Genomic DNA, 26,905 nt, shown 5'->3' on the forward strand with positions numbered 1-26,905 from the left:
TCTCAGTGGTGCGGCCGGCGGGCGGCGATGGCGGCCGTACGGGGCCTGCGAGTGTCGGTGAAGGCGGAGGCCCCAGCGGGGCCGGCCTTGGGGCTCCCGTCGCCTGAAACGGGTTTGGACCGAGGCGAACCGGAGCCCATGGAGGTGGAGGAGGGCGAACTGGAGGTCGTGCCGGTTCGGCGCTCGCTGAAGGAACTGATCCCGGTACGGGCGGGGGGCGGGGGCGAGGAGGAGGTCGCAGAGCGAGTGTCCCGCGCCCGAGCAAGCCGGAAGGGGAGGCGGCCGGGGCCGGGGGGAAGTCTGGGGAAGGGGGCACCGGGGCGAGCGCCCTGGGGGCGGGGGCGCCAGACTGGAGCAGAGACGGGGGAGCGAGAGAAAGGACGCCCGGGCGCCCGGAAATGGGTGTTAAGGGGGCTTGAGGAGGAGGGGTCGGAGAGATTGGGGGGGTAGTTGAGATCACCCCCTTCGCTGCCCCTCCGAGCCGTTCTGTGCAAGAGGGCGAGTGAGGAGGGGTAGGGCTTGTCTGGGGGCTGCAGTTTGAGATAAAGAGGGAGCCCCCCGGGGCGGGGACACAACCTGGAGCGGCCAAGAAGGAACTGTCGGGGAGCGGGGCGCTGGCATCCTGCTCCGGTTTAGCTGGTGTTTGTTAAACAGAGCACCCGCGGTTTCCCTCGAGAGGGCTGGGCTTGTCAGCTGCAGAAACTCAGTGTTTCTGTTGTGACTTGAGGGTCATCTCGTCCCCGCGCGCCTTCACTGCTACGCCGTGCCTCCAGCATCTCACCCTTCGTGGAATCAGAACATCAGCGAGCCAGCAGTGGTCCTTGGTCCCTCTCTTCTGTCACAGTAGGAATGACGAGAGGTGTTTTGCTTGTCCTTTGGTGGTCTGATGTCCGGTTCTTAGGGCTGGTCTCAGGCCTGCGTGGCTCCTCTCCAGTATTGGTACTTAATTTCTCATCTGACCTCGTCCACTTTTTTACCATGTCTGCAAGTGTTGCATTTAAACTGAAATTATGGAAGAAGGTTTTTAAAAAAATGTAGGAGCACTACAGATTGTAAATTATAATGACTCTGGCAACAAAGTTAACATAGTGGTTTACATGTTATCATTTAAATATCACGGAAGTTGTGAAGTAGATGTCATCCCTTCATTCATTCCGTTGGACCTGTACTGTTGCATCCCCACACTTTGTGGCAGGCACAGTCCTAGCCGCTTGATCAAGGTCAGACTCTGTCCTGGAGTTTATGTTCCAGTTGGGGGCCACAGGTTAACTAATAATTTCCCATAGTGGTGAATGCTGTGGAGAAAATAAAACATGTTAATGGGATGGAAGAGTGCAGAGGGAAGCTGTGGAGAGCTGGAAGCAGAATGCCACAAGATCACCAGGAAAGTCCTCTGGATAGCGACATTTCAGCTGGACCCTAAGTGACAGAAAGGAGCTACCCATGTGCAGATCTGGAAGAGTTTGTTCCCAGCAGGGGCAACTTAGTAAACCCAGAGGCTCTGATATGAGAACAAGATTGATTTATTGGAGAAACAGAAAGTTCTATAGCACAAGTAGAAGAGCAGTAAAAGAGATCAGAAAGGTAGGCAGATGCCACAGAAGAAACCCAGGTCCAGAGAAGCCAGGGGACTTGTACAGTGTCTTGTAACCAGTGAACCTTAGAGCTGTGATTTGAGTCCCCCGGCTGCAGAGTCTCATTGTGTTTTCATTGCACAGTGTAGCGTTTCCCCCAGAAGGTCGAGGTGAGCCTGGACTTTCTGCGTTTCAGTGAAGACTTGTGCCACATCTGGTGGCCTGGCACAATGAATTTGTCCAGTCTGAGCTGGGGAGATGAGTGACTGTACCTCATCTTGGGTATTTCTCACGAATGCCTTTGGATTTTCATTTACACGGATACCTTCAGTAGATGGAATTACTTTAGGTTGTGGACAGGCTCTGATTTAGAAAAAGCTTCTTGGTAGAGTGGTTGATTGCTACCATGGAGTCGCTGGGACAGGCTTCCTCATAATAAAGGGTTGTCAGGGTGGGGAACAGATTGCTGAAAGGAAGACTGTCCAGAAGGAATGGGTTGTCAGGCTGTTGTTTATCATGCGCTTGTCCTCAGTTGCCTGTTAGCATTTCTCACCCATCCCCTTCGTGTTAGGACACAAGCAGAAGATATGAAAACAAGGCTGGCAGCTTCATCACTGGAATTGATGTCACCTCCAAGGTAAGATACACCGTGATTCATTGATTCATTTTGAGAAGCGGTTGAACTTAATGAGCAAGTCCCTAGGACTTGTAGAGCAGCAGTTATTCTTTACCACCTTTTTTTGTCGTTGTTAGATTAAGCCTTTGTAAGTTTATATTTTGTGTTTCACAGTGATGCCTGAGAACATTCAGGCAGCATTTGTGTGTTCTTGAATCCATAAGAAGATAAAGTAACTAGACGCCTGTGCTTAACCATGTCCAAGAAAAAGTTCTGTTTGTTCCTTTTCCATACATATGTATCTGGCTGTGTCATGCCTTAGTTGTGGCATGTGGGGTCTTTTGATGCCGAGCACAGGCTTAGTTGCCCCGCAGCATGTGGGATCTTAGTTCCCCCACAGCATGTGGGATCTTAGTTCCCCGACCAGGGCTAGAACCTGGGTCCCCTGCATTGGCAGGCGGATGTCCCTATCCATTTTTAAAAAAATGTGTAAACTGTTTCCACTTTAAATGAAGCAAAGCATAAAAGTGTCTGGCACATAGTAGGCCTTTAGTAAATGTCTTTATTCCTCACTGATTGAGGCCTAGAAAAATAGGCTTTCATGAATATGTGGCTAAACTTTGAAGGCCAAGCAGACTGAACTGTTTTCACTGCCTGGGAGTATTGCCTTTTATCTGGTGATTGCTGTTACTAGATTATCAGCTTCATTGCAGCTCTTCACAGAACCAGACATATTATTTTCCTTATAATCAGTACTTATTTGTTGCTTTAATTGGTGTTGATATTCAGCTTAAACATTCCTTCTGATTTTAATGTGTGCCATTTAAAGAGTTGAATTAAAACTCTGAATAAATAACACTGTGTTACTATATTGGATGTATGAAAGCAAAAATAAGTATGTCATGCTTGCTTTTTTGTGTTTTATCTGGGTCTCAATCTGTCTCAAATTGCTTAAAGGCAAAAAGAAAGAACTGATCATCTTTTTTGACAGGAAAATAGAATGAAGTGAAGGTGTTTTCTTACTGAAACTGAAAAAGCAGTATGCAGTCCTGTTCTTAAGCCTACACAATTTACCATTATTTGAAACAAATATATGGGGGAAAGGGTGGTAGCCAAGAATTGGTACTTTGGTTGTTACCAAAGGAAGATAAACCAGTTGTTTCCAATGGGAAGACTTCAGTGGAGAAAATTAACATAACTATTGGGAAATAACAGAAGTGTTGCTGCCTTACCAATCCCCAGAAGCTTTCTATAGTCAGACCTTCAATTAGTGTGGCAAAGTCAATATACAATTAGTGAAGGTTCCAAAGAGCTATCAGAAACCCACAGTTGGACCTGGGTATATTTTAGCTCTTGGGAAAAAAAAAATTAGGAAGCTGATTATTTGGTTTTTCAGAAAGCATCAGTGCTTCTTGTCACTTCAAGATGAAAACTGGCAATTCTGTGGACACAAGTTTAGAATAAAGGAGAGAGTTTCTTGGCTTCAGTGTTATTTTTAAACACAGAAAAAGCTTTAGGGAGTGGACTGCTCAGGCAGACATAACGTGATAGGTGTGATTACCATGCACACAGACGATGTGAAATGGGGGCGGTGGTGGGGCTTCTAGAAATAGCACGGAGAAAATCTGCCCCTTACCAGCTGAAGTGCCCCTGGCAAACATTGTAACTTTTTTGTGCCTCAGTTTCTGCACAGATACATTGATAGGCACTGAGTCATCCTAGAGATGATGACAGATTGCAGCATTGGTAGTGTCCACTCTCCCAGTCATCGCCAATACCCTGTTCATTGCAAAAATGAGGCAAGGCACAGTGTCGTTTACACCTTCTGAGTTGCTTGTCGCTGGTGTATCATTTGATGTTTGTGATTTAACTCTCCTCCACATTTCACTTCTTTGGTTTTTTTTCTGCACCTTCTAGGAAGCGATTGAAAAGAAGGAACAGCGAGCCAAGCGCTTCCATTTTCGATCAGAAGTAAATCTTGCCCAAAGAAATGTAGCCTTGGACCGAGACATGATGAAGAAAGGTACAGGGTGTCTGGGGGTTGTTTTCCACAGTTTCCTTGCCACGGCCTTGTGCTTCTGGCCTCACCTCACATGGAACTTGTGAATTCGCCACTTCTGAGGTGGCCTATTAACGATGAGCTGCATTAGCTGTGTCTCAGTGTTGTGTGTGTGTGTGTGTGTGTGTGTGTGTATTCATTTGGCTGTGTCCGAACTTTCAGGAGACTGTCTAAGGAGCCCCAGAGAACATCATGGAGTTGGTGGCAGATCGGCGATTAGAACTGTGGCTCTGTGGGACTGACTCTTACTCTTTTTCTGCTTTATTGTAGAAGTGTTCACTTTCCTTTGCCTTTAAATGTAGCAGGAATGTATCACAGTGAGACTCTTTTAGAGGAGTCCGATTGGGGAGGGATACCGTTAATACGTCTGTTGATACAGGTTTGTGATTTTACTTTATTTTTGTGTTTTATTAAGGTTAAGTATTTTGCTTCCTGAAACTCACCCTGAATTCTTCAATATAATAACCTATCCCAGTTTTTGAAGACGGTTTATAAATAGAAGGGAAAATTATTGCTTCCCTTTTAGAGAGTTCACAGCCATGTTTATTATTCCATAAATGCAAATGATCTCCCTTTGTTGTATTTGCAAATTTGAGACTTGGCAAAGGGCTTCATAGGCAGCCATCTGAATGCACATTAAAGGTCTGTGCTCTGCTGTGTGAGTTTCTCTAGGTTTGCCTATTTGATAAAAACTTGAGGAATGAATGAAAGAATAGCTGCTATTTGTCGGGAACTTGCTATCTTATGAGGCACTGTGTTAATTAGCACATTACGTATTTGTTTCGTACTCATTTCTCACAACAACCCCACGAGGAATATATTTTTATCCCTATTTTACAAAGAAGGAAACAGGCTCAAAGAAATTAAATAAATGCGCAGGTTTACACAACTGGTAAAAGTGGAGTCAGGATTAGAACCCAGGTTTATCTGACTCTAAAGCTCACTCTTAACTGTTGTGCTCTGTTGCCTTACAGTGTATGACATGATAGCAGAGACCCAGGCCTCCTCGGTCCTTCCCAGTGCTCAGAGTAGCTCAACTCTGGATGCTACTTCACTGTTTTTATTCTGCATCGTGTTCAATTTGGAAACATGACCTTGCTTGCCTCACAGGCTAGGTTTCCAGGCACCTGCTCGAGTGGCTGGCTGTTTCAGGAAAAGTCCTGTGAAGGCCAGGGCCAGCCGTGCAGCTGGTTGTCCATGTGCCTGCACACTGGACCCACACAGACGTCTGAGGCCTGTCCCACAGCTCTACCTTGAGAGCACCGTGGTTTCACATCATGCCTGTTTACTTCTAGTCCTGGGCGCATTCCATGTGACATCTTGCCTCTGATCTCGTTCATGCCTGTCACCCTGCTGATTTGTCTTTCCTTGTCCCACACTTTGTCTGGTTCAGATGTCATTCCCTCTGCAGCATCCCTGATTACCCACGTCAGTCTCTCTTCCCACCTGTGCTGGGGCTCTTCTGAGCCAGAGCCCTCCTGGGATCCAGTCTCAGTTCTTTAGTGAATGTGGGTGAGTTAGTGAAATTTTTTAGGTCTCATTCTCTTTGTTTATAAAATGGGAATATGATACCCTCCTGAATAGGATCTCTTCTTTTGGGGTTAAATTTTAATTTAAAAAAAAAGCTTTTTGAAAAACAATCTTGATTCTGAAGATACTCATAAAAGACTGTAGATCTCCCTGGACTATCAGTGGCTCGTTACAACCTGTTTTTGGCCCAGAAGGCAGCATGGCTTCAGACTGTGTTCTTGAACTCCAGAGAACCCTGCTGCCTTTCCCAGATCAATTTAAATTAGAGTAGGGGGTAGGTTTGGATAAATCTCAGAGTTTCTGTTTTTTCATCTCCCCTGGTAATTCTGTTGTACAGTCAGGGTTAACTGTACCCTAAGAGCGTGGATTCTGAAGCCTGACTGACTGTATTCAAATCTTGACTTGTCACCTTCTAACTCTGTGATCTTAGGCAAGTTATTTAGCCTCTAAGAACCTCAGTATCTTCATCTGTAAAGTCAGGTTAACTTAGTTCTTACAGGGTTGTTGGGAGGTTCTAACAAAATGTTAGGATTCCTAGAGTGGTGCCTGGCACATAGTAAATGTTAGTTATTATTATTATCTGGCATTCTCCATCTTCCAGACAGCCATTTAAGTGGCCCAGCCTCTTGTGAGAATGGGGACATTGGAATAAACATCTCGATTCCTGCAGCCACAGTAAGGTACCGGGTTATTTCTTCTTCTTAATATCAATAGTGATGAAATATACCATTCTATAAGTGCTCCCCACATGCCAGTCACTCTGCTGTGTGATTAATGTACCCTTTCAGCAACCCCATTGCAGGGAAAGCGTTATCATTTCTGTTTTACTGGTGGGGAAAGGAAGATGCTGAGAGGTTCAGAAACTTGCCCAGGGTCCCACGGGGAGTAAGTAGCAAGGCTGACTTAGAAGGCTGGTCTGACTGAAGCCCGTGTTCCTGACGTCTCTGCTAGTTTCAGGGATGCAGTGTGCTAGACCAGTCTGTACTGAATGCCCTGCTACTCTTGAGTGACTGGGTGTTAAGCAGCTTGGATCTTTTTATCTCCAAGGTCAATGCCCTCATGGCTGAGGGACCTTAGGAGTCACCTGGGTCCCATATCTGGCCTGGTGCTGCAGGCCTTTAGGCAAAGTTCCCAGCGGTCTGTGGCCTCTGCCTGAACAGTTCCTAGTGGTGGCATGATAGCTATCTATGAAGCGGTCAGTCTTGTTTTTGGATACATCTTCATGTTGAAAAGAAATTGCTTTCTAGTAATTTCTATCTGTTAGTTACTGCATAACACTTAGAACAACATGAAGTCATTTCCTCATTCACACAGTAACTCTTCAGGTGAAGGAATGGACAGCCTGTTCCCTGGACTCTCATGTGACAAGACTTTCTGGTCTCCCTCCTTTAGAGCCTGCTCAGTTTCTTGCTGTGCTTCACCAGGTGAGGTGCAGATTCCAGATTTGGTTGGATTTGTGGAGTGCTTGGCAGGACTCTGACCATGGTCTCTGTACTGACCACTTCATAGTAGTCATCTTCTAGTCAGCCAGAGCACCCATTCTTTCCCCCAGGAACTGCACCTGTCGAAAGAGTCTTCCTCATTGTGTCCTTAAAAAACTTGCCTTTTTCTTTATCCTGATTAAGTTCCATCATGATTTCAAGACTCCGTTTCAACCTGTGGAGTTATGTTCATTTTAATTCTGCCCTTCGGCATTTTAGCTATGCTCCTACCTTTGATATGGCTTCTGCATGTTCATCCAGTTGTTGGTAAATGTCAAACAGGATAATCCCATATCATGCCATGACACACAGATCCATGAATGGTAGTCTTATTCTATTTTCTGGCCCATCTCTTATTTTATTGTCATGGGGATCTAGATTACGTGCCTTAATAAACTTGAGGTAGAACACCATCTGTGGTCTTCTTTGAATTTCTTGGCCTGCTAATCCAGTCAGGAAAGAGAAGAGGTCAGCTGGGTTGCTGCTTGGCTTATCATTTCCTATGAAAAAGACTTGGTTTCTTAAGGGATCAGAGATTCTGTCTAAGGTGTATTTTAAAAATTTCTGAGAATGACAGTCTTTTTGATCTGTTTGGGAATTTCTCTTTTCTTCTTTTATGAAAGTCAGTATGGGATTAGTCCTCAAGGATTTAAGGTACCTTGCTCCTTCCCTGCAATAATCTTAAGAGATTATTACCCGATTGTGAAATCACTGCTTCGTGTTTTAGTCAGTACAGTGGGGTATAACTCTAAACTAGAGGGTTTGAATCTATTAAAACTATTCCTTGGGGACGTCCCTGTCAGTCCAGCGATTAAGACTCTGTTGCCAATGCAGGGAGCATGGGTTCGATCCCTCGTCAGGGAACTAAGATCCCATATGCCACAGGGTGAGGCCAAAAGATTAAAAAAAAAAAGACTATTTCTAAAGCCCTTGTCACCTGTCTTGGTTTTGGTTCTTCCTTAATGATAGCTGCTGCTGTCCGTTAGTACTGTAGCAAAATTGATCAACAGTCCTGCCCTTTTTCCTGCATCATCTTCCCAAAGCAGTGTTGCTCCAAACACTTGTAAATAAAACCAACCATCAGCATTTTTGTTGAGCCTGTTGGCTCTGGACTATAACCTTTTCTTCTTTAGATGTTAGACAGTTCATATCCACCAAAGAACATTTGGAGAATGAATTAAGAAGAGAAGTTGCCCACAGTCTACCACCCAAACCCAGTCATTGTCAGCATTTTGTGGATTTCCTTCTAATCTTTCCCGAGTGTGGACTTTATTTTTGTTTTCCCCTTTGTAGTCATGCCGCTTTCTTTCTCTTCACTTGACAGTCTGTCATCGGCACTTCGTATGTTGTTTTAGAGCCTGACAAAGTTTTTCAGATTCTTACATCTATTCTCTTATATTTGTTAATTTGTCCTTTATCCATCTCCCATGCGTGTTCTTTGCAGGTCATGCTCAGCTAAGCTTTGCTGCTTTCTCTTTTCTTGGGATCACCTCTCATACTCTGAGTTACTGTATTTAGTGTGTTCCAGGTTTTTTGATCCTTCTGATCTTAGGCTTGGACTGACTACTACTTCTTTGGATTTTCAGAAATCTGCTTTCCTAAAAACTTGAGTTTTGTGTACTGTGCTTAGTTGCTCAGTCGTGTCTGACTCTTTGTGACCCCACGGAATGTAGCCTGCCAGGCTCTTGTCCATGGGAATTCCCCAGGCAAGAGTACTGGGTGGGTTGCCACATGCCCTCCTCCAGGGGATCTGCCCAACCCAGGGATCGAATCCGGGTCTCCCGCACTGCAGGCAGATTCTTGACCGTCTGAGCCACCAAGGAGCCCTTTTTGTACTGCTACCTGTCAGTAATTGGGGTCTTCCCTGTTGGAAGGGAGGATGACTCCCTCACCCCCTTGCTTGCAGTCGGCACTTGGTGAATACCCAGTTCCATCCCCCCGTCCATCTGTTTACTGGCACCTCAGCAGTTAGTCCTCGCTCGTCAGCTGGGCCTGAGTCTAGGTGCCGTCTTTGTTGCTTTGTTTTATTTTAAGCAGTGATGTTGTCAGCAAGGTGACGAAGTGTGGACATTCTGCTTTGGCAGGCTTCCATCGTTTCTTGAGCTTATCTCATGTATGATTAGTCCTTCTTCATATCAGCATCTCCAAGATTTTCTTCTCTCGCTCCGTAGTCTGTTTCCTCTGCCTTCACCAGGAGCTCTCCTTGTTGTTTGTTACCTTCTTCAGAACCAGCTCTTTACTTCTCATAGGATTCTTTTCTTCCAAAATCATGCCACTTAGTTTCAAGAACTGAGGAGGTTCCCCGGGCTACCCCTTGAGTTTCCCACCCTGCATGTTAGAGTCACTCTGCATGGCCAGTGTGGCTTCCATCTCACTTGGGTCTGTGCTCATGTTTCTTTTTTTTTTTTTAGTATTTGCTTACGTATTTGTTTGACTATTCCAGGTCTTAGCTGTACCATGCATGTGGGATCTAATTCCCTGACCAGGGATCAGTCCTGCCCCACTGCATTGGGAGCGTGGAGTCTTAGCTCCTGGACCACCAGAGAAGTCCTTCTGCTCATTGTTGTACTGCTGGGCACTAATAAGGATTAGTGCTAGGATTAATAAATCTTGATATCTCTGTCTTCATGTATCTGAGTTGGCAGAACAATACTTACCCAATTTATTCTGGCCACATTGAATGGGCTCCCATTAAACCTATCTTGTACTCTTCAAAATGACAAAAGAAAAAAAGGAATTTTTATCTGGAAATGTTCACGTGTATTTTGGGTTTGTTTTAAATAAAATATATGACATATAAAAGCATCCTTAAGAGTCGTGGATGTTGAATTCTTGACAGAACTGCTTTGGAGAAGCTGGGGAGAGAAGGGATACAGAGAGCTTACACAGGGCCTGGCATTATATGTAGCATTTTATTTGCCTCGCATTGTTATAGGAATTTAAGCATAAAGCTAGGTGGTGGATCTAAGGTATTTTTAAAAATATCTTTTCTTTGTTGATGTATTTTTTGATACATTTGTTGATGTATATTTTGATGATCTTTTCTTTGTGATGTATTTCACAATTAAAAAGATTAAATAATGTAAAGTTAACACACAGTTCTGGTAATGCTGGGATTCCTTTTAACCACAGCCTTCAACCTTTCTTCCTTCCTAGAGGTAAGAGCTATTATCAGTGTGGACTGAATTATTCCAGCCTTTTTTTTCTAGATATTTGTGTAAATAAATATGTACCTTTAGAAAATAATTGGTGATATTTATCTTTTTTTTAATGTATGTATTTTTCTGCATCTTTTTTTTCACTCAGTAATCTGTCTTAGAATCTTTCCATGGTATGTGATAAATTATCTCTTTGTTTTTAACTGCTTGCTTACTGTCCTTTGACTATCATATGGATAAACCCTGATTCATTTGATATGGATAAGCCATAATTTATTACTTTGATAGCTACTGGGTTATTAAAATAGTGCTGCAACGAACATCTCTGTGTGAGCCACTCTGTGAACCCATGTGTTAGGACACATATTGAAGAGAACTCCTAAGCCTATTAATTCATTTGTAATAGGTACTCTTGAGTTGCCCTTCAGAGTGGCTGTGCCAGTTCACACTTTCCACCAGCAGAGGCCGTGTCTCATTCTGCCACTAACCGATACTAAAAGACTTAAGTTAAACATCTGGTCAGTGGAAACTGATACCTTGTCTTAAGATGGATTTTCCTGATTAGTAGTAAGGCCAACCATCTCTTGACGTGTTTATTGGCCTTTCCTCTTTCTTTGTGTGTGAATTGCCTGCTCCTGTTCTTTGCCCATTTCTGTTTGGGACTGTCATTTTCTTACTGGTTTGTAGGATTTCTTTACTCCAGTTTCAGACTTTGCTTTACATCCAAGGGCAGTGTCTCTTCTTCTTTTCAGAATTGTCTGGACTAATACACATTTCTCTTTGACATACCTTTAAAAAATATTAGAATCAGTTTATCAAGTTCAGTGTGTAGTCCTGTCGCATTTGATATTCCTTTAATTACTACAGGTCATTTTGAGGAGAAGGTATCGTGTATATTATAAGCACCACTTGTTTAATCTTTCTCAGCCTAATAAGCCCATTCTGAATTAAGTCATTTGTTTAATGCTCTTGTTGTGTGATAAAAACTTAAAGTTTGCCTTGCTGTCAAGTCTTATTTTCTTTTGAAATAATTGTCATCTCTTTCAGCATATTCTTTTTTTTTTTTTTTTTTGCCATGTGACATGTGGGATCTTAGTTCCCTGGCCAGAGATGGGACCTGTACCCTCTGGAGTGGAAGCACAGAGTCCTAACCACTGGACTGCTGGGGAAGTCCCAGTGTATTTCTCTTTAACCGTGTTATCTGAACTGTCATAAAGGGGTGCTGGTGGGCTGTGCAGCAGCAGGTGGGAAAATTCTCTCATCTTTTCTGTGTCCTGTTTTCCTAGCAATCCCCAAAGTGAGACTGGAGACAATCTACATTTGTGGAGTAGATGAGATGAGCACCCAGGATGTCTTTTCCTATTTTAAAGAATATCCTCCAGCTCACATCGAGTGGTTGGATGATACCTCCTGTAAGTACCCCCAAAGTGTTCTGTTGAATATGCTTTCATATATGATTTTAAAAGAATTCTTGCCATCTCAAATGGTGAACGATTGTGGCCAGACTATGTCTAACCTCTGCCTTCAGCCCAGGAGAGAAAAATTTCCCACTGATGAGAACCAGAGTCCTTGTACAGTAGCCAGCCTGCCATATCATTTTCCATAAGTGTTCCGAGGCAGCTCAGGGGTGGTGGTCAGGCCGCTGGGAGGTTGGTTGCTGGCATCTGAATCCAGGTACACAATTGTGACCCCTCCTGACACCCACAGTTTCCCAGCAAAGGCGTGAGTCCAACTGCATAGACTTGGGGCTGCCGTGTCAGGGCTTTCAGCTCTGTCATTGCAACAGCTTTTCAGAGTGCTGTCTCTGACCTGGAAATAGACCAGAGCCCTCTGACGCTGTGCCAGACCTCTCACCTCTGCTTGCTCTGGTCTGTGTTCTCTCGAGCTTCATCTGCTGGTCCTAATCTGGGGCTGTTCCGCTTGTGAGCTAACTGTGATTTCTGACTTGTGTCCCTACTCTCAAGTCTAGTCTGACCTTCGGTACCCACTCTGCTGGCTTCTGGTCCTGACTCACTTCTAGTCTAGCATCATTTTCTGCCAGCATGCTGACCTGGTTTTCCCAGTTTTTCTGGCTGCTTTCTTTAGATGTTAAATCACCAAAAGAAGAAACATGACTGAGTTAAAAGATTTTTCTCCTTTTTTCTATTTGCTTAACTTAGACCATCCAGATCAGGGGTTGGCAAACTTTTTTTTTTTTTAATAAAAATAAAAGACCGGATAAAAGATATTGTAAGCTTTGCAGACCATATATATTCTCTGTGGAATCTACCCAGCTCTGCCATTGTAGCATGAAAACAGCCATAGACCATATAATTGAATGAGCCTGGCTGTTTTCTGTAAAACTTTGTTTGCAAAAACAGTTGGCAGGGTGTAGTTTATTGTATGTTACTTATAACTAAATAAATAAAGTACAAATATAAGTAGATAAATGGATGGATGATGGATGAATGAATGAATAATGGGTCATGGGCTAGATTTGCTAACAGCTGATTTAACTAATTAAAACTATCTATCTAAGCAATGTTAGAGGGACCCTTAGCGTTGTCCAGCTCACTCCCTCATGTACATCAGAAACGGGGGAAATTACTTGCTCAAGACCATGTATCATATTGGGCTTCCCTGGTGACTCTGGTAAAGAATCTACCTGCCAGTGCAAGGGACCCAAGTTTGATCCCTTGAGTCTGGAAGATCCCCTGGGGAAGAAAATGGCAACCCACTCCAGTATTCTTGCCTGGGAAATCCCATGGACAGAGGAGCCTGGCAGGTGACAGTCCATGGGGTCACAAAAAATTCAGATATGGCTTAGTGACTAAATAACAGCAACAACAATGTAGCATGTTATTAACAAAAAATGAGAATCTTTAGACCTTCATTTCCCAAACTGAGATACAGGGGTAGCTTAAGTTTGAGAAATGCTGCTTTAAAGTTGATCTTCTCAAGACCTTTTTCTTGATAAATTCTCTTAAAGGAGCAAAATAAATTGGTTGCTGCAAAGCCAAGTAGCTGTCACTCCTCCATTCTATATATGCCATGGGTGCCTCATCACCCACACTTTACAGTAGGGAAACATCATGTAGCATGTCTGGATGACAAGGAAGAGCAGAGGGCTTCCATGTGAGGGGCAGAAGAATAAAGGATAAAGGACATTTGTTTGACATTTTCATCATCGTCATCAGAAACTGCTAGCACTTATGTATAACACTTACTGTATGCCAGGCATTTTTAATATATAGGACTTTTTTTCATGGAGTACCTGACCAGTATTTTGCGGGACCCAGTTTGGAGTACTTCTCTAGGCTAATCTTATTAAAGAAGTTTTTACTACCAGATTCTATACTTCTTTCATTGGTTGGTCTGTACATTTATTGATGCCAGTCCGTAGCTGAATGATACTGTAGCAGTGAATATAATGTAGTCTCTGCTGTCAGGAAACTTAATCACTTGGATGTGATGTGTTATTTTACATCTTATTTTAGGTAATGTGGTTTGGTTGGATGAAATGACGGCCACGAGAGCCCTTATCAATATGAGTTCTCTGCCAGCCCTGGATAAGATAAGAAGCAAGGATGCCAATGAGGAAAAGTCATCTGAGAAAAGTAAAAAAGGTAACTGACTACAGAGGAGGAACTTTGGGGCTGAAGGTCCTATTCTTTACAATTTGAATTCTGTGCAGTGTTAACGTAGTATCTCATTGCCAGTTATTTCTGAAACAAGCTATGATGCTTTGGATCATTAATAAAGAGGAGGAGACAGTGTTAGACTTTTAATGTATGTGAGATGGAGTGAAGATTCATCTTGTCCCTCACATTCCATTTTAGACAAGCAGGAAGACAGTTCTGATGACGATGAGGCTGAAGAAGGAGAAGTTGAAGATGAGACCACAAGTGATGTAGAGGTCAGTAGAGGGCACAGGTGTCTGTGAGGTTTCCCTGTAAACAGCTGCCTACAGCCTTGATACCTGAGCGTTAAGGCTTAGGATAGGACGTTGTGTTCTTCCGCTGACTAGCACCATCGAACCCCCTGAGGGGGGCCCAGGCTCTTCGCCTTTTAAGTTCTTGTGGGTGTAATGAACAATTCATCTTGAGACCTTAGTACTCACACTTCTGTATGAAAGGAAATGGTTTTATTGAGAAAGACTTTGCAGTGCTATCTAATCAGTAAAATTAAGGAATAGCAAGTAATGGTGTATCTCCTAATGGCATATGTACTATTGTTGGAAATATTAAAGTGTATTCATTTTTAAATTATTTATTAAGTGCCTACTATATACCAAATTCTAGGTGCTGGGGATATAGCGTCAAGCAAAACAAAGTCCTTGCCCTGTTGGAGCCTACATTCTAGTGGGGAAGACAGACAATACACAGATACGCAGATATGTAATGTAATGTCAGGAAGTGATGAGTGCTATGAAGAAAAGTAAAGAAGGGTAAGCGGATAGTCAATGATGGAGATGATTCTTTTAGACAAGGTGGTCAGGGAAGACCTCTGACTTAGACATTCTGCAGAGGAACTGGTGCTGTGATGCTTATGGGTTTTATTAAAAGTAGATTGCTTCCTTAATCCATGGTATCTTTGCTACTGAATGAACATGAAAAAAGGCTTTAATTTTTATATCGAAACGCTCTTTTTTTCTTAAGTTGGACACGTTGTCGCAGGTAGAAGAAGAGTCGCTGCTGAGAAACGATCTTCGTCCAGCTAACAAGCTTGCTAAAGGAAATAGGTTATTCATGAGATTTGCTACAAAAGGTAAATGATAATTGGTATTGATTTTAAAAAATAATTTTATTTGTTTATTTTTGGTTGTGCTGGGTCTTCCTTGCTGCTCGGGCTTTTCTCTAGTTTTGGCCAGTGGGGGCTCCTCATTGCGGTGGCTTCTCATGTTGCAAAGCACAGGCTCTAGGGTGCCCAGGCTTCAGTAGCTGTGGTGTGTGGGCTCAGTGGTCGTGGCTTCTGGGTTCCAGAGCACAGGCTCAGTAGTAGTGATGCAGGGACTCAGTTGTTCCTTGGCATGTGGGATCTTCCTGTATCAGGAATCTAAACCGTATCTTCTGCATTGGCAGGCGGATTCTTTACCACTGAGCCACCAGGGAAGCCCCTGACTTTTATTTTTAATGAAGTGATATTTATTAAGTGACGCCTTCTCTTTTGAATTGGAACTTAGACCAAGTAATCTCAAAGATCCTTCAAACTGTAACATTCTACACTTAACAAAATCGATGACTTGCTGCCTGAGTTGGAATTTCAGACACTGAAAGTGGATAATAGCTATTTGTATACTTTTGTGATATCTGGCTAAAGTAAGTTATTTTCTGTTAAAGCTGGTTTGCCCCATATGCTTTTCAGCCAATTTATCATCTGAACTATGAAAAATTTTAAAAATTTCATGTATCACGGCAGTGTCTTCCTAGATGTTGCTAATAGTACCTTTCAGCTCTAATTCTCAGAAGAATTAAATTAAAAGCCTATTAATAATTCATAAGGCCTTTTATGCACAGTGATTTTGATATGCATTAATAATGTGGGAGGAGTGGTTTTGAGTCAATTGAGAGTTATTGGAAATGACAACCCTTCACCCCTGAATACTTTAGTAAGTATTTCTGAAGAACAAGGACTTTGTTTTACACAGTCATCAAAATTAGGAAATTTAACATTAGTGCCATTCTGTTATCCAGTTCATAGTCTGTGTTCAGATTTTACCAGGACCCCCGCAGTGTGCATTAAAACTGCCTGGCACACATCGAGTGCAGTATGTGGGCAGTCTTTGATGATGACGACGACAGCGACGATGATGATTGTCAAGTAAATTTGGGTTATTCTTGGTACTCCTTCCGTGCTACACTAGGGTCCACTCCAGGACTGGGCGTTTCAGTCTGCCGTGTTCCCTCAGTGTTCCTGAATGTGGAGCCACTCCTCTGCTGTTTTCCTTGACTGAGACATTTTTAAAGAGAACAGGCTCATTATTTTGTAAGCTGCCCCTTAGTTTTGGTTTGTTTGATGTCTCCTTGTAATTAAATTCGAGTTGTGTGCTTACACCACAGAGATTGTGTCATTCTCAGTGTGTCGTATCAGGAGGCACATTGCATTTATTTGTCCCCTTCCTGGGGATGCTAACCATTATCTCCTGGTTAAGGTGACAGTCGCCAGGTTTCTCACTGTAAAGTTACTTTTTCCATTTATAATTTGGAGTTTTGTGGAGAGATGCTTTGAGGCTATGTAAATAGCCTGTTCCTCATCAGATTGCCATACAGGAGCTTTAGATCCATTGATGATTTTTTAACTCTCTCATTTACTAGTTGGCACTTAACTGTAAGGGGGAGCTTTCCCTTTTTACCCATTTATTGATGTATTTACCTGTTTTTTTAAAAATGCATTTACTTGTTTATATTAGTTTAGATTCGTGGAGTTTTATTCAGTGGGCTATCATTCCTTCTGTCATTATTTGGATTCACAGGTTATTTTGGATCTAATCAGTAGAGCCTCTTCACACTGTTCTTTTGACACGCCTGCGTGATTCTTCGAGTACTTTCTTGCAATTATGGCACAAGGCGCCATCTTGGTTTGCCAGTCTCAACTTGTACTTTCCTAGTCCCAGATCTGGAACCAGCCGTTTCTCCAAGGCGCTGGTGGGCGTGTTTTTCGTAGGGTGCACATTCTGGTTTATGCCTCTAGGTTTACCTGGAGCACTGGGTGCACTCTCGTCGGTACTCATCTTTTGTAGTGAGTGCGTGCCCATGGAGTTGTCAAGAGGCCTTTATATTGTGAAGATACGTGTGTTCACTGAGCACCTTTTCTTCCTGTTAACTGGCATTTTACCTTGATAAATGGGATCTGTTCTCCTTTTGCTTATTTGAGTGCATGGTTTACCAAATACATGGACCTATGTATAACCTGTTTCTTGGACCCTGATTCTGTGTCATTAGTGTGTGTCGTTCAGAAACGAGTATCATCTTTCGGAGGGCAATGAAAGTGCCACCTCTTGTAAAAGCCTTTTTGATTCCTGAACGCTGGTGATAACCTACACTCTCTTTTGCTTCTTGGGAATTGCGTTGTTGTTGTTGTTATTGTTGCTGGCATTTTCTCTTTGAAGTCAGCTCCCCGGCAGCAGCTTAACCTCATTCGTCTCTGAGTTTTGCTCCACCCTCTCGACACTGCACTGCTTTAGGAGGACTCAGAGTGGTCATAGTGCATCTTTCTCTTCTGTAGGCAGAGTGTGCTGATCTGATCCCAGCTATGAAAAACATTCTGTTTGTTCAAACCCATTTAACATTGCCTTCACACTCGCAGGGAGTCCTTGGTAACTGTTGTAATTAATTTTTAGATGACAAAAAGGAACTTGGAGCAGCAAGGAGAAGTCAGTATTACATGAAATATGGGAATCCAAATTACGGAGGCATGAAAGGAATCCTTAGTAACTCTTGGTGAGTCCAAAACCTTAAATACAACAGTTTATATAGTACTTAAGCTTTTCATAATCCTTCAGGGATCTACATTAGTTGGTATTCTTCAGCGGGTATTCTGCAGTGGACTGTCAGCACCGTGTGTGGATGGACGTGAGGAAGACAAGAAGAAAGCGCTCAAGGCTTTTAACTGTGGTAAATGGTGTGAGAATGCTGAGTTTCAGTTTCATGCGACATGTCTCTGTGTCAGCACCTAACGTCGCGTCAGGGTGTAGTTGACATTAACTAGTGGACGTCGAGGCCCTTCCTCTTGGTTTTTGATTCTGTGCTTATTTTGGCGATGTTGCAGGAAGCGGAGATACCATTCCCGTCGCATTCAGCGGGATGTTATTAAGAAGAGAGCCCTGATTGGGGACGACGTTGGCCTGACGTCCTATAAACACCGACATTCCGGTAGTTGCCTGCTCAGCTCTTGGGTAGACACATGTTTGGCTCCCGAAATGACATTTTTATCCTTAATACAGTCCTTTAAGGTTCCAAACTTTATCATCCTCTCTTCCTTGCCCTCACCCTCTGCCAACATATAGGAAAGTAAGTCAAGTCACAGTTAATTTGAAATTGCCCATACAAAGAGGTCAAATGATTTTATAAACGCTATTCTAACAATAAAGGCAAAATGTAGGAAAAATTAAAACTTTTCCTACGGAATCTAATTTTCCTAATTAATAACAAAAGCTGCATGAAAAAATTTTTAAATTATTTTGTCAGACGAGTTGATTTTATTGTTCTTTTGTCTGATGATGAAAATAAGCTGCTGTGTCTAGTACTCTGCTTATTGGCTTGTGCACGTGAATGCCGCAGTGAAGTGGGATACAACACGGGTTTCATTTTGGTTTTTGTTTGTCTTTTTTCTTTTCTTCTTTTTCTGTTCCTTTGTCTCCCTGGGGCTCCCACCTTCCCACCCTTCAAATCTCCCTTTCTTCCCCGCTTTCTTTCTTTTGGTGCTTATTCTTAAAGAACTGTTTTTATTATGTTTTATAGAGATTTGTTTTTATGTTGAAACTGATCTGTGAAAATCTACACACTTTGTAGAACCAGCCAAGTCAGCACAAACACAGAGTGACAGGCATACACTTTTATCTTTGTAGTAGGGACGGGGAGAGGTGAAATCTATACATTCTAATTTAATGTGAATGCCCAAACTTGGATATTTGAAACCTACATCTTAATGCACATACTTTTCTGTTAGACAGTTAAGCTTTTCCAATTTCACTTACTTTAAGATATTTTTATCATATAATCTTAGTATTCATATCAAAGCAATTAAAAAGCAAAAAGATAAGAACTGATTTCATTTTATATTTTTCTTATTTGTCTCTTTTCACAATAAATATAACTGTTGTGGACATATATTTTATATTGTGCTTCTTCCATTTATAAGCATTTTTCCATGACCTTTAAAGGCACATTTCATTATTCATGGCGGTTATGTTTTGTAAAGTCACCGTGATCATTGAAAACCATTCAGAGACTCTTAATCACACTTTTTGTCAACTGATCAATATAGAACCTTAATTTGATGTATGTTTCTGATTAAGGACACCTTATTTAATACATGTTGATTCATTAACGTTGAACTCAAGGGCAGCAGCCCTGGAACTCAGGCCCAAACAAAGCCTGTCTCACACATGTGTTGTCTCCATAAGGCATATCACAGCCTTCTTGTATTTAGGAACACTAGACAGCTTTGGAATTCTGCTCGGAGGCTGTTTGAAACAGGGAAATCGTCAATAAAAATCACAAAGGTGTTAAGAAGTAGCACTCATGGACCGCAAAAAGGACCCTTGTTTACAGTGTTTGAGCGCTGCAACAGAAAGGCAGGACAGACCTTGTTTCCCTGCACCTGGGAACTTGCATGGCTGGTGTCTCAATTTTTGGGGGCTCCTGTGCATGTCCACAAATGACCACAAAAGTGCCATGGGTGTTGGTTGTGGAATTACAAATAAAATTGGCAGATTCATAAATCTAGAATCTGTGAATAATGATGAGGGTCTGTATTTTAGATAACTTTATAAAATTGCATCAGGCTGCTAGGCCATCCTTTACCTAGATGTTCATGTGTTGTAGGGGTCAGAATGGTAACCAGATCAGCACTGTTAGAGACAGTGCTCCAGTAAACTCTTAGGATGGGAATCTCATCTTCTACAAAGGTCACTGATACAGAACAGAAGATCAGGTGTTAGTATTCATGCTTTTACTAATAATGATTTTTGGTTAAATTCCTTAGGACTAGTGAATGTTCCTGAGGAACCTATTGAAGAGGAAGAAGAAGAGGAGGAGGAGCAGGACATGGATGCCGACGACAGAGTGGTGGTGGAGTACCACGCGGAGCTCCCGGCCCTCAAGCAGACCCGGGAGCGGAGCGCGTCCAGGCGGTCCAGCGCCAGCAGCTCAGACTCTGATGAAATGGACTATGACCTGGAGCTGAAGATGATTTCCACTCCTTCACCAAAGAAGAGCATGAAAATGACCATGTATGCTGATGAGGTGGAATCTCAGTTGAAAAATATCAGGTAAAAATATTCTTTTCTTTTTATCACTGCTAGCTTTTAATTTGATTGAAATCCGATTACTAACTTCTTCTTAGTACCTCTTAATTTTGTAATCACTTTTTTCGGTTCTAATTTCAGCCCTTTATAGAATTTGAGTAAAAGCATCTGGTTTTTCCTCTTAATGAACAAGAAATGATCCTTGTTATAAAAACTATGAATGATACAGAAGGTGAAGTCACCTGTAATCTCATCCTCCCCTAAAAGAGTGACTGTTAGCAGTTGGGTAAATAACTTTATTGTCAGCTTTATGTGTATATATAACATATGGGGAAATTATAGATGCATTTGTACAAAAGTTATACTGTTTATATTGTTTTGAAATATGCTTTTTCCATTTAATATAGTGGAGACATTTGCTCTTTTTTCAACTATATGTAGTCCCTGTTTCCAAATGTTATCATTTGTTGAACCAATCCCTTCCTGTTGGACGTTTAGATTTCTGTTTTTTTTTTTGTCCACATCCTGCAGCTTGAAGGATCCTAGTTCCCTGACCAGGGATTGAACCTGAGCCCTCAGCAGTGAAAGCATAGTGTCTTAACCACTGGACCACCAGAGATTTCCATAGATTTCTGTTTTCTTACTGTTGGACTAACTAGATACATTCCAGTTATTGTGCAAAACAATGCACATGCTTTAAAATGTGGTATGGCTAAATTTCCTTCCTAAAAGATATTACCCACTCACATTACCACATGTTACCTAGATATTCACCAACCTTAGGTATTATCACTGTGATTTTTGGTATTCATGGACAAAGAAGTACATTCTTTGATAACTAGTGGGGCTGAGCAGATTCCTGAAGGCAGAGAGCATAGGCATGTCTCAGAGGGCTGGAGGCTAGGGTGCTCTCTTAAGAGTTCCTGATGGTGTGTTTGGGAAAAGGGAAGAAGAAACTTGTAAGCTGGTTGATTTGTATGGCTTTGTTCACATCCTTAGTTTTTAGAGAACTTTCCAATGGCAAATGCTGCCAGAATAATGCCCTTGCCCTGACACAGTGGGAGAGGTCTTCCCTTTAAAGAAAGGGATTGTAGGCTATCTTATATCTTGACTACAACCAGTTCACAGCCCGGAGAAGCAGAGGCCTTCAGTCCTTCGCAGGCCTCTACTTAGGCCTGTGTCCCAGGAGAAGGGCAGGCACAGTTATGTGCTTTGCGATCACTCCCAGATACTGCATGTGGAAACCACCCCGGAAACCTCGGGGAGCTGCTTACCCCGACTGGCCTCTTTGGCAAGCCGGTCGTGACTTTTGTGAGCAAATTACTACTGGTGTATGGTGTTATTAAGTGAATGTTGGCCGTATTAGATTGGATTTCTTAAATTGCTTTTTTTCCAGAGTATGTGAGATGGTTGTGTGAGTGTTGCCCCACAGTTCAAGCTGCTTTACTGTACCCCTGCCTCTCTTTTTTAAGGAATTCCATGAGGGCAGATACTTTATCCACAAGCAATATAAAAAACCGAATTGGTAACAAATTGCCAGCTGAGAAATTTGCAGATGTCAGACATTTGTTAGATGAAAAACGTCAGCACACACGTCCACGGCCGGCTGGCAGCAGTACTAAAACAGGTATTGTTGTTCGGTTGTGTTCCTGGGCTCTGTCCTGAGCTCCAGAAGCAAATGCAGACAGGGGAGGCTCTTCAATAAAACACTGTCATTTGGAGACCAGTTTAATTGTCTGGATTCATCACTTCTAAATTTTGGGTTAGGCACTGGAACTTGAGGGCATGAAATTTAATCAGATTTTTGCAATATTAGCTTTTGATATTTTTGTCCCAACAGTGATTTTACTCTGTATGTCATTGGTATACATAAGGGTAATAGAAATTAGGTCGAAGTATTGTATAAATGGTTAAGAATTTGAACTGGTGAGTTTATATGTGCAGACACGCACATAGCAGGCCATACCCACCGTGTGCCCGGGCTAGGCACTGGGGGTGTCATAAGTCTTCCCAGGGGATGCCAGCTCATCATAGACTCCGATGCAGCAGCCTAAGGGCACATGTTCAGGTAATTCCTCTTGAACCTGAATGGAGTGAGTGGCCCGGTAGGCACTATGAGCAGTGGGCTGTGGGAGCGAAGAGGGGAGTGGGTCTTTTGGGGGAAAGCCTGTTGTGGGAGGCGTCTCAGAGCAGGTGGCAGTGGAGCGAGGCCTCGGAGAGGAAACAGGATCTCAGTCACCAAACCGAGTTCTTTGGGGTAGGAAGCAACCTGATCTGATGAAAATGTCCAGCCTTGTAAAGGAGGAAGACTCAGCACTGGGAGGAAAGGGAAAGAAGCCATGGGGCTCAGGCCTGAGGGGCTGAAAGATGGGGGTGCTGTTCTCAGCAGAGTGAGGTGGGAGAAGGCCCAGCACAGGGACTTGCTCATGACTGTTTGTGTTGTTGCTATTAGCATAAGAAAGCTCCAGAGGGTTGGCAGATTCTGGAGGGGTTGGAGGAAAGGCAGATTTGATTTGAGACAGCTTCCCCTGATCCTTTGCTTTTTGTCGGTCTCATTACCTTTATTGTTCAATGTAATAGTCTTTATTGACTGGCTTCTTATATGTTCAAAGAATGGGGCTTCTGCCCTCAGGGAGCGTGCAGTATTTCTCATTAGCTGCACTGTTTGTTAATTATTTGCTCTTGATTCTACTATTTAAAGAAGAAAAAAAAAAAAAGACAATTCTGCCTCAAAAATTCCTTTCTGAAGCAGTCAGCTAAGGTTTCCCCCAGCTGCGAGCCCCTGTGGGTTCTCACTTGAATTTTCCTGGGAGAATCCAGGCTGTGTAGAGGGAAGGCTTTTAGAAGCTTGGTAGTGCTGGGCCCCATGTCCTCACTTGGGAAGATCTCAGGTTGGCAGTACAGATGACACGGTATAGTCACGTGGTCACAGCAGTGCTTTTTTCTTTTTCTAGATATACGCCAGCGATTAGGAAAAAGACCATATTCTCCGGAAAAGGCTTTCGGTAGTAATCCAGTTGTTCGGAGAGAGCCCTTTTCTGATGTGCATAGTAGGCTGGGTGTTCCCAGGCAGGATGTTAAAGGCCTCTACTCTGATACTCGAGAGAAGAAGTCAGGTTGGTAACAGTGGGGACTGATGGGGAGGGAACTGGGTAAGAGTAGAGACCATGGGCGCAGCATGGAAATACTTTGTTGATACAGGACAGAAGCAGCACAGGAGAAAAATAAATTATTTTTCCTTCTTCCATTATAATCATCGTAACAATAACGGTAACAGTGTGGGAAACAGAAAGCAGGAAACAAGACTCACCCCTGAGTCTTTGTGATTAACACGAATACTTTTTAGTTCCCTGCTGTTCCAACCTTTGTCCGTATACATATCGTACTTTTTTCATATAGCATTTTATCATGATCATTTTTCCATATAAGTTATAGCCTTTATAAATAAAACTTTTAATTGCCTTATCGTGTGGCTATCCTATCAAATTCTATGTATTTGTCTATTGTCAAATACTAACATTTTAGAAAGTGAACGGAGAGTTGGCAGAATCTCAAAAGTTGACAGGGTAGCAGGTCCGTGAATTTGCAGCATGCTGTAGGTGGGGATGGCCTGGGAATGGCCCGCTCCTGGCAGAAGGAAGTTGTGCACAGGTGGTTGTTTCAGCAGACAGGGGCAGAGGGAGCACAGGCAGCCTCCCAGTTCATTCTGATGTATCTGGTGTGGGGGTTTTGGTGGGGGGTGCGTATCCCCGAGCTGGGAGAATCTCCCAGCAGTTCCAGTTCCCTGTCTGCTGGCAGGGAACTCGGAGGACCTGCCCAGGGCTGCTCCCTGGTTGCAAGTGCCCCAGAGCCCCCCTCCCCTAGTGTTCCCTGCACGTGAGGCATTGCAGTGCCCCTCTTGCTCAGCATTAACTGCCAGAGCTGAAATGCCTTCTCACCCACACAGGTAGCTTATGGACTCGCTTAGGATCTGCACCCAAGACCAAAGAAAAGAACACGAAGAAAGGGGATCACAGGGCGCCGGGCACAGAGGAAGACGACTCGGAGCTGCAGAGGGCATGGGGGGCTCTGATTAAGGAGAAAGAACAGTCTCGCCAAAAGAAGAGCCGCTTAGATAACTTGCCATCTCTCCAGATCGAAGTCAGTCGGGAAAGCAGCTCTGGCTCAGAGGCTGAGTCCTGATGCCCTGGAGGCCGAGGCGGCCGCCCTGAAACCTGACAGTCTTGCGTAGGGCGGGGCGCACAGTAGGACCCCCCCCCTTGGGAGTTGGCGCCCCTCCCCTCTTGCTCATGCAGTCGCCCTCCGCTCTTGCTAGTTCAGCAAGACATCTTAGGAAACGTGACCTGTTTTGAAGGGCATCCATCTAATCTTTTTGCTGCAGAGTTACAATTCTGGGCCCTTGATTCTTTTCCCACCACCCCACAAGCTTTACCCATTGAGGAAAAGGCAGCCCTCCAGATTTTGTAGACATTTTTTTCTTAATATTTTTAACATTGTGTCTTTTAAGAGAAAAGTTTTACACAGTTCATCCAAAGAGCAGAGAACTGAACTTCTCACTATTGCCTTGGCCCTGACAGCTTTACCAGCACCCTTTTTCCAAGAAAAGTCAATTCCCAGGTGCTTATCGGACAGCCTTCGAGAGGAAAAGACTAGGGAAGCTGCCAGCTCACCCTTCCAGGATCCTAGTGTGGGGGCTTACTCACATGGACCTGACCTCAGAGGCGCAGCCGTGCTGCCCGGGTAGATCAGAGCTGCAGCGCCGACCGCCCTTCGTTCCTCCCCGGGGATCTCTGTCAGGAGCCTCGTTAGCAATCAGCTTGAAGTGAAGATCAAGTTCAGTGCTGTGGGGTTTTTAGGAACAAAAAACTGTGACTTCTGGATTTGGGGTGGATTTTCGTGCTAGGGGTGGGGTCATGGGTTAATGTTGAAAATTTGTAAGTCTGTATTATGTTTAAAAAATACTGATGATTTGAAAGTTTAAATTTTTAATTTTTATATGTGAAAATACTTCCTGTTGGCCTCCAGGGAAGCTCAAGTGGTGTCTTCTTATGTGCTGTTAAATATATATTATATACTTTGGAAGAAGGCAAAGAGAGGCGTCTCATTATTTTTAAAGGATCCTAACTGTAGAGTCTGTCTGTTATACATAGAGTTTAAGTTCCTCTTTGGCCAGTGAAAGCAGGAAAACCTGCCCCTGAGATGGGAACCTGTTGTGTGTGATCACTTCAGAAGTGATGCACTGCTGTTTATCCTTTCTGTCTCCCAAGTTCTGGCCCCTGAGGACATCTTCAAAACTGGCAAATAAGATAATAGTCACAGAAATTTTAGTTTGTTTATTTCTAGTCTCCTTTCAGATTATTTTAAGCATGAAAAGGCCTTAGGTTCTTTGGTCTTCCTGTCTTGATTTTTATTTTGAAGTATTTAGTGTTTGTATTCCTCTGCAGGCTTAAAAATTGTGTTTTAAATTCAATTCAGTAGAGCTTAGGAGTTAGAATAAAGCCCTTGCTCCTTGTGTGATGTCACAGCCCCTCACCTGCGTGGAATGTTCAGCACCCAGTGTGGCTCGGGACTCTAGAGATCTTTGCTCGCTGCTGAGCCAGTGAGTCACACTCATGGTTGATGGCACCATGGTGTGATTGAAGGCGGAATTAATGCTGTGGTTTAGTAAAGAAAGAGCGGGGAGACTCGAGAGTTACAGAAAAACGGTGTTGTCCATATTTTGTTGGATAACCTGCTGTTTTCCCTCCCTGTAGAAAGATGAGAATGTATAACCATGATGTTTCAGCTTCCTGGTAAGATTCCTGGAAAGAGCTGGTTCCGGTTTCTCTGCCAGTTGAGACCGAAGGTCGCTGAGGTTTCTCAGCTCTTTGCCTCTGAAGCACAGAGCTGAGAGCCAGGTTCTTGAAGAGGGAGGGAGGGTTTGGGGCGGGGGGCGGTTAGTCACATGAGAAGTGCAGGGGCTGTGGTCAGAGACGCCAACTACTGGCTCTGCTTCATGGGCCCAGGCCTCAGTTTCCCCTTCTAGCCAGTGAACAGGCTGGTTCCAGAGCTGCTGGCTTCACTGTGTCTCAGTGGTGTTTCACTGTCCCCAGAGCTGTGGCCGCTGCGGGCTGGCCAGCACCAGTGTCTGTGGCAGGCCGGGGGAAGGTCAAGGAGACGACTGAAGGTATGCATGAGTTTGTGGATGGGACTTAACCCCATCCCATTCCACCCTCTGGGTCCTCTCGTGAGGTGTCCCTGGGGCCAGCGTCCCCTCTGACGTGCTCTCTGCAATGTTTGTTCAGAAGATGCCCCTTCTTACACTTCTTGTGTTTCCCAGTCTGGACCCCCTCCCACCAGCAGTTCAGGCCCATTTGTCCCAGGGCCTTACTGCCCTCACTAGTCTGCTAGAGATCAAGGCAGACTTTCAGGAAGCCGGGTAGTCTCTAGTGGAGACTGACCTAACCAAGAGCGCCCACTTCAGCAGCCTTGCAGTTCTCACAAACAAGCAGAGCCCGGAAAATTACTTTTGTGCTCAGGCGCTCAGTCGTGTCCAGCTCTT

At 43.6% G+C, this 26,905-nt stretch overlaps 1 protein-coding gene across 1 annotated transcript; it reads left to right on the forward strand.

Annotated features, from left to right (window-relative positions):
• On the forward strand, nt 1–25,455 carry LOC104994012 (chromosome unknown open reading frame, human C17orf85). Its single transcript, XM_010847469.1, has 13 exons — nt 1–204; nt 2,146–2,211; nt 4,108–4,213; nt 11,705–11,830; nt 13,895–14,023; nt 14,237–14,313; nt 15,056–15,164; nt 17,737–17,836; nt 18,165–18,268; nt 20,103–20,388; nt 21,837–21,991; nt 23,319–23,480; nt 24,311–25,455. The coding sequence occupies exons 1-13, from the start codon at nt 28–30 to the stop codon at nt 24,544–24,546; spliced, it is 1,833 nt and encodes a 610-aa protein (XP_010845771.1). The 5' UTR covers nt 1–27; the 3' UTR covers nt 24,547–25,455.
• Nucleotides 25,456–26,905: the final 1,450 nt, after the last annotated feature.

This window comes from Bison bison, unplaced genomic scaffold, assembly GCF_000754665.1.
Source record: "Bison bison bison isolate TAMUID 2011002044 unplaced genomic scaffold, Bison_UMD1.0 scf7180017864249, whole genome shotgun sequence".
Lineage (NCBI taxonomy): Eukaryota > Metazoa > Chordata > Mammalia > Artiodactyla > Bovidae > Bison > Bison bison.

Bases quoted from the DNA above. Each gene is read 5' to 3' on its own strand.
- LOC104994012 (XM_010847469.1), top strand. From the start codon at position 28: ATGGCGGCCGTACGGGGCCTGCGAGTGTCGGTGAAGGCGGAGGCCCCA. The intron at 18,269-20,102 runs GTAGTTGCCTGC...TAAATTCCTTAG, and splicing joins CTATAAACACCGACATTCCG to GACTAGTGAATGTTCCTGAG. The intron at 21,992-23,318 runs GTATTGTTGTTC...TTCTTTTTCTAG, and splicing joins TGGCAGCAGTACTAAAACAG to ATATACGCCAGCGATTAGGA.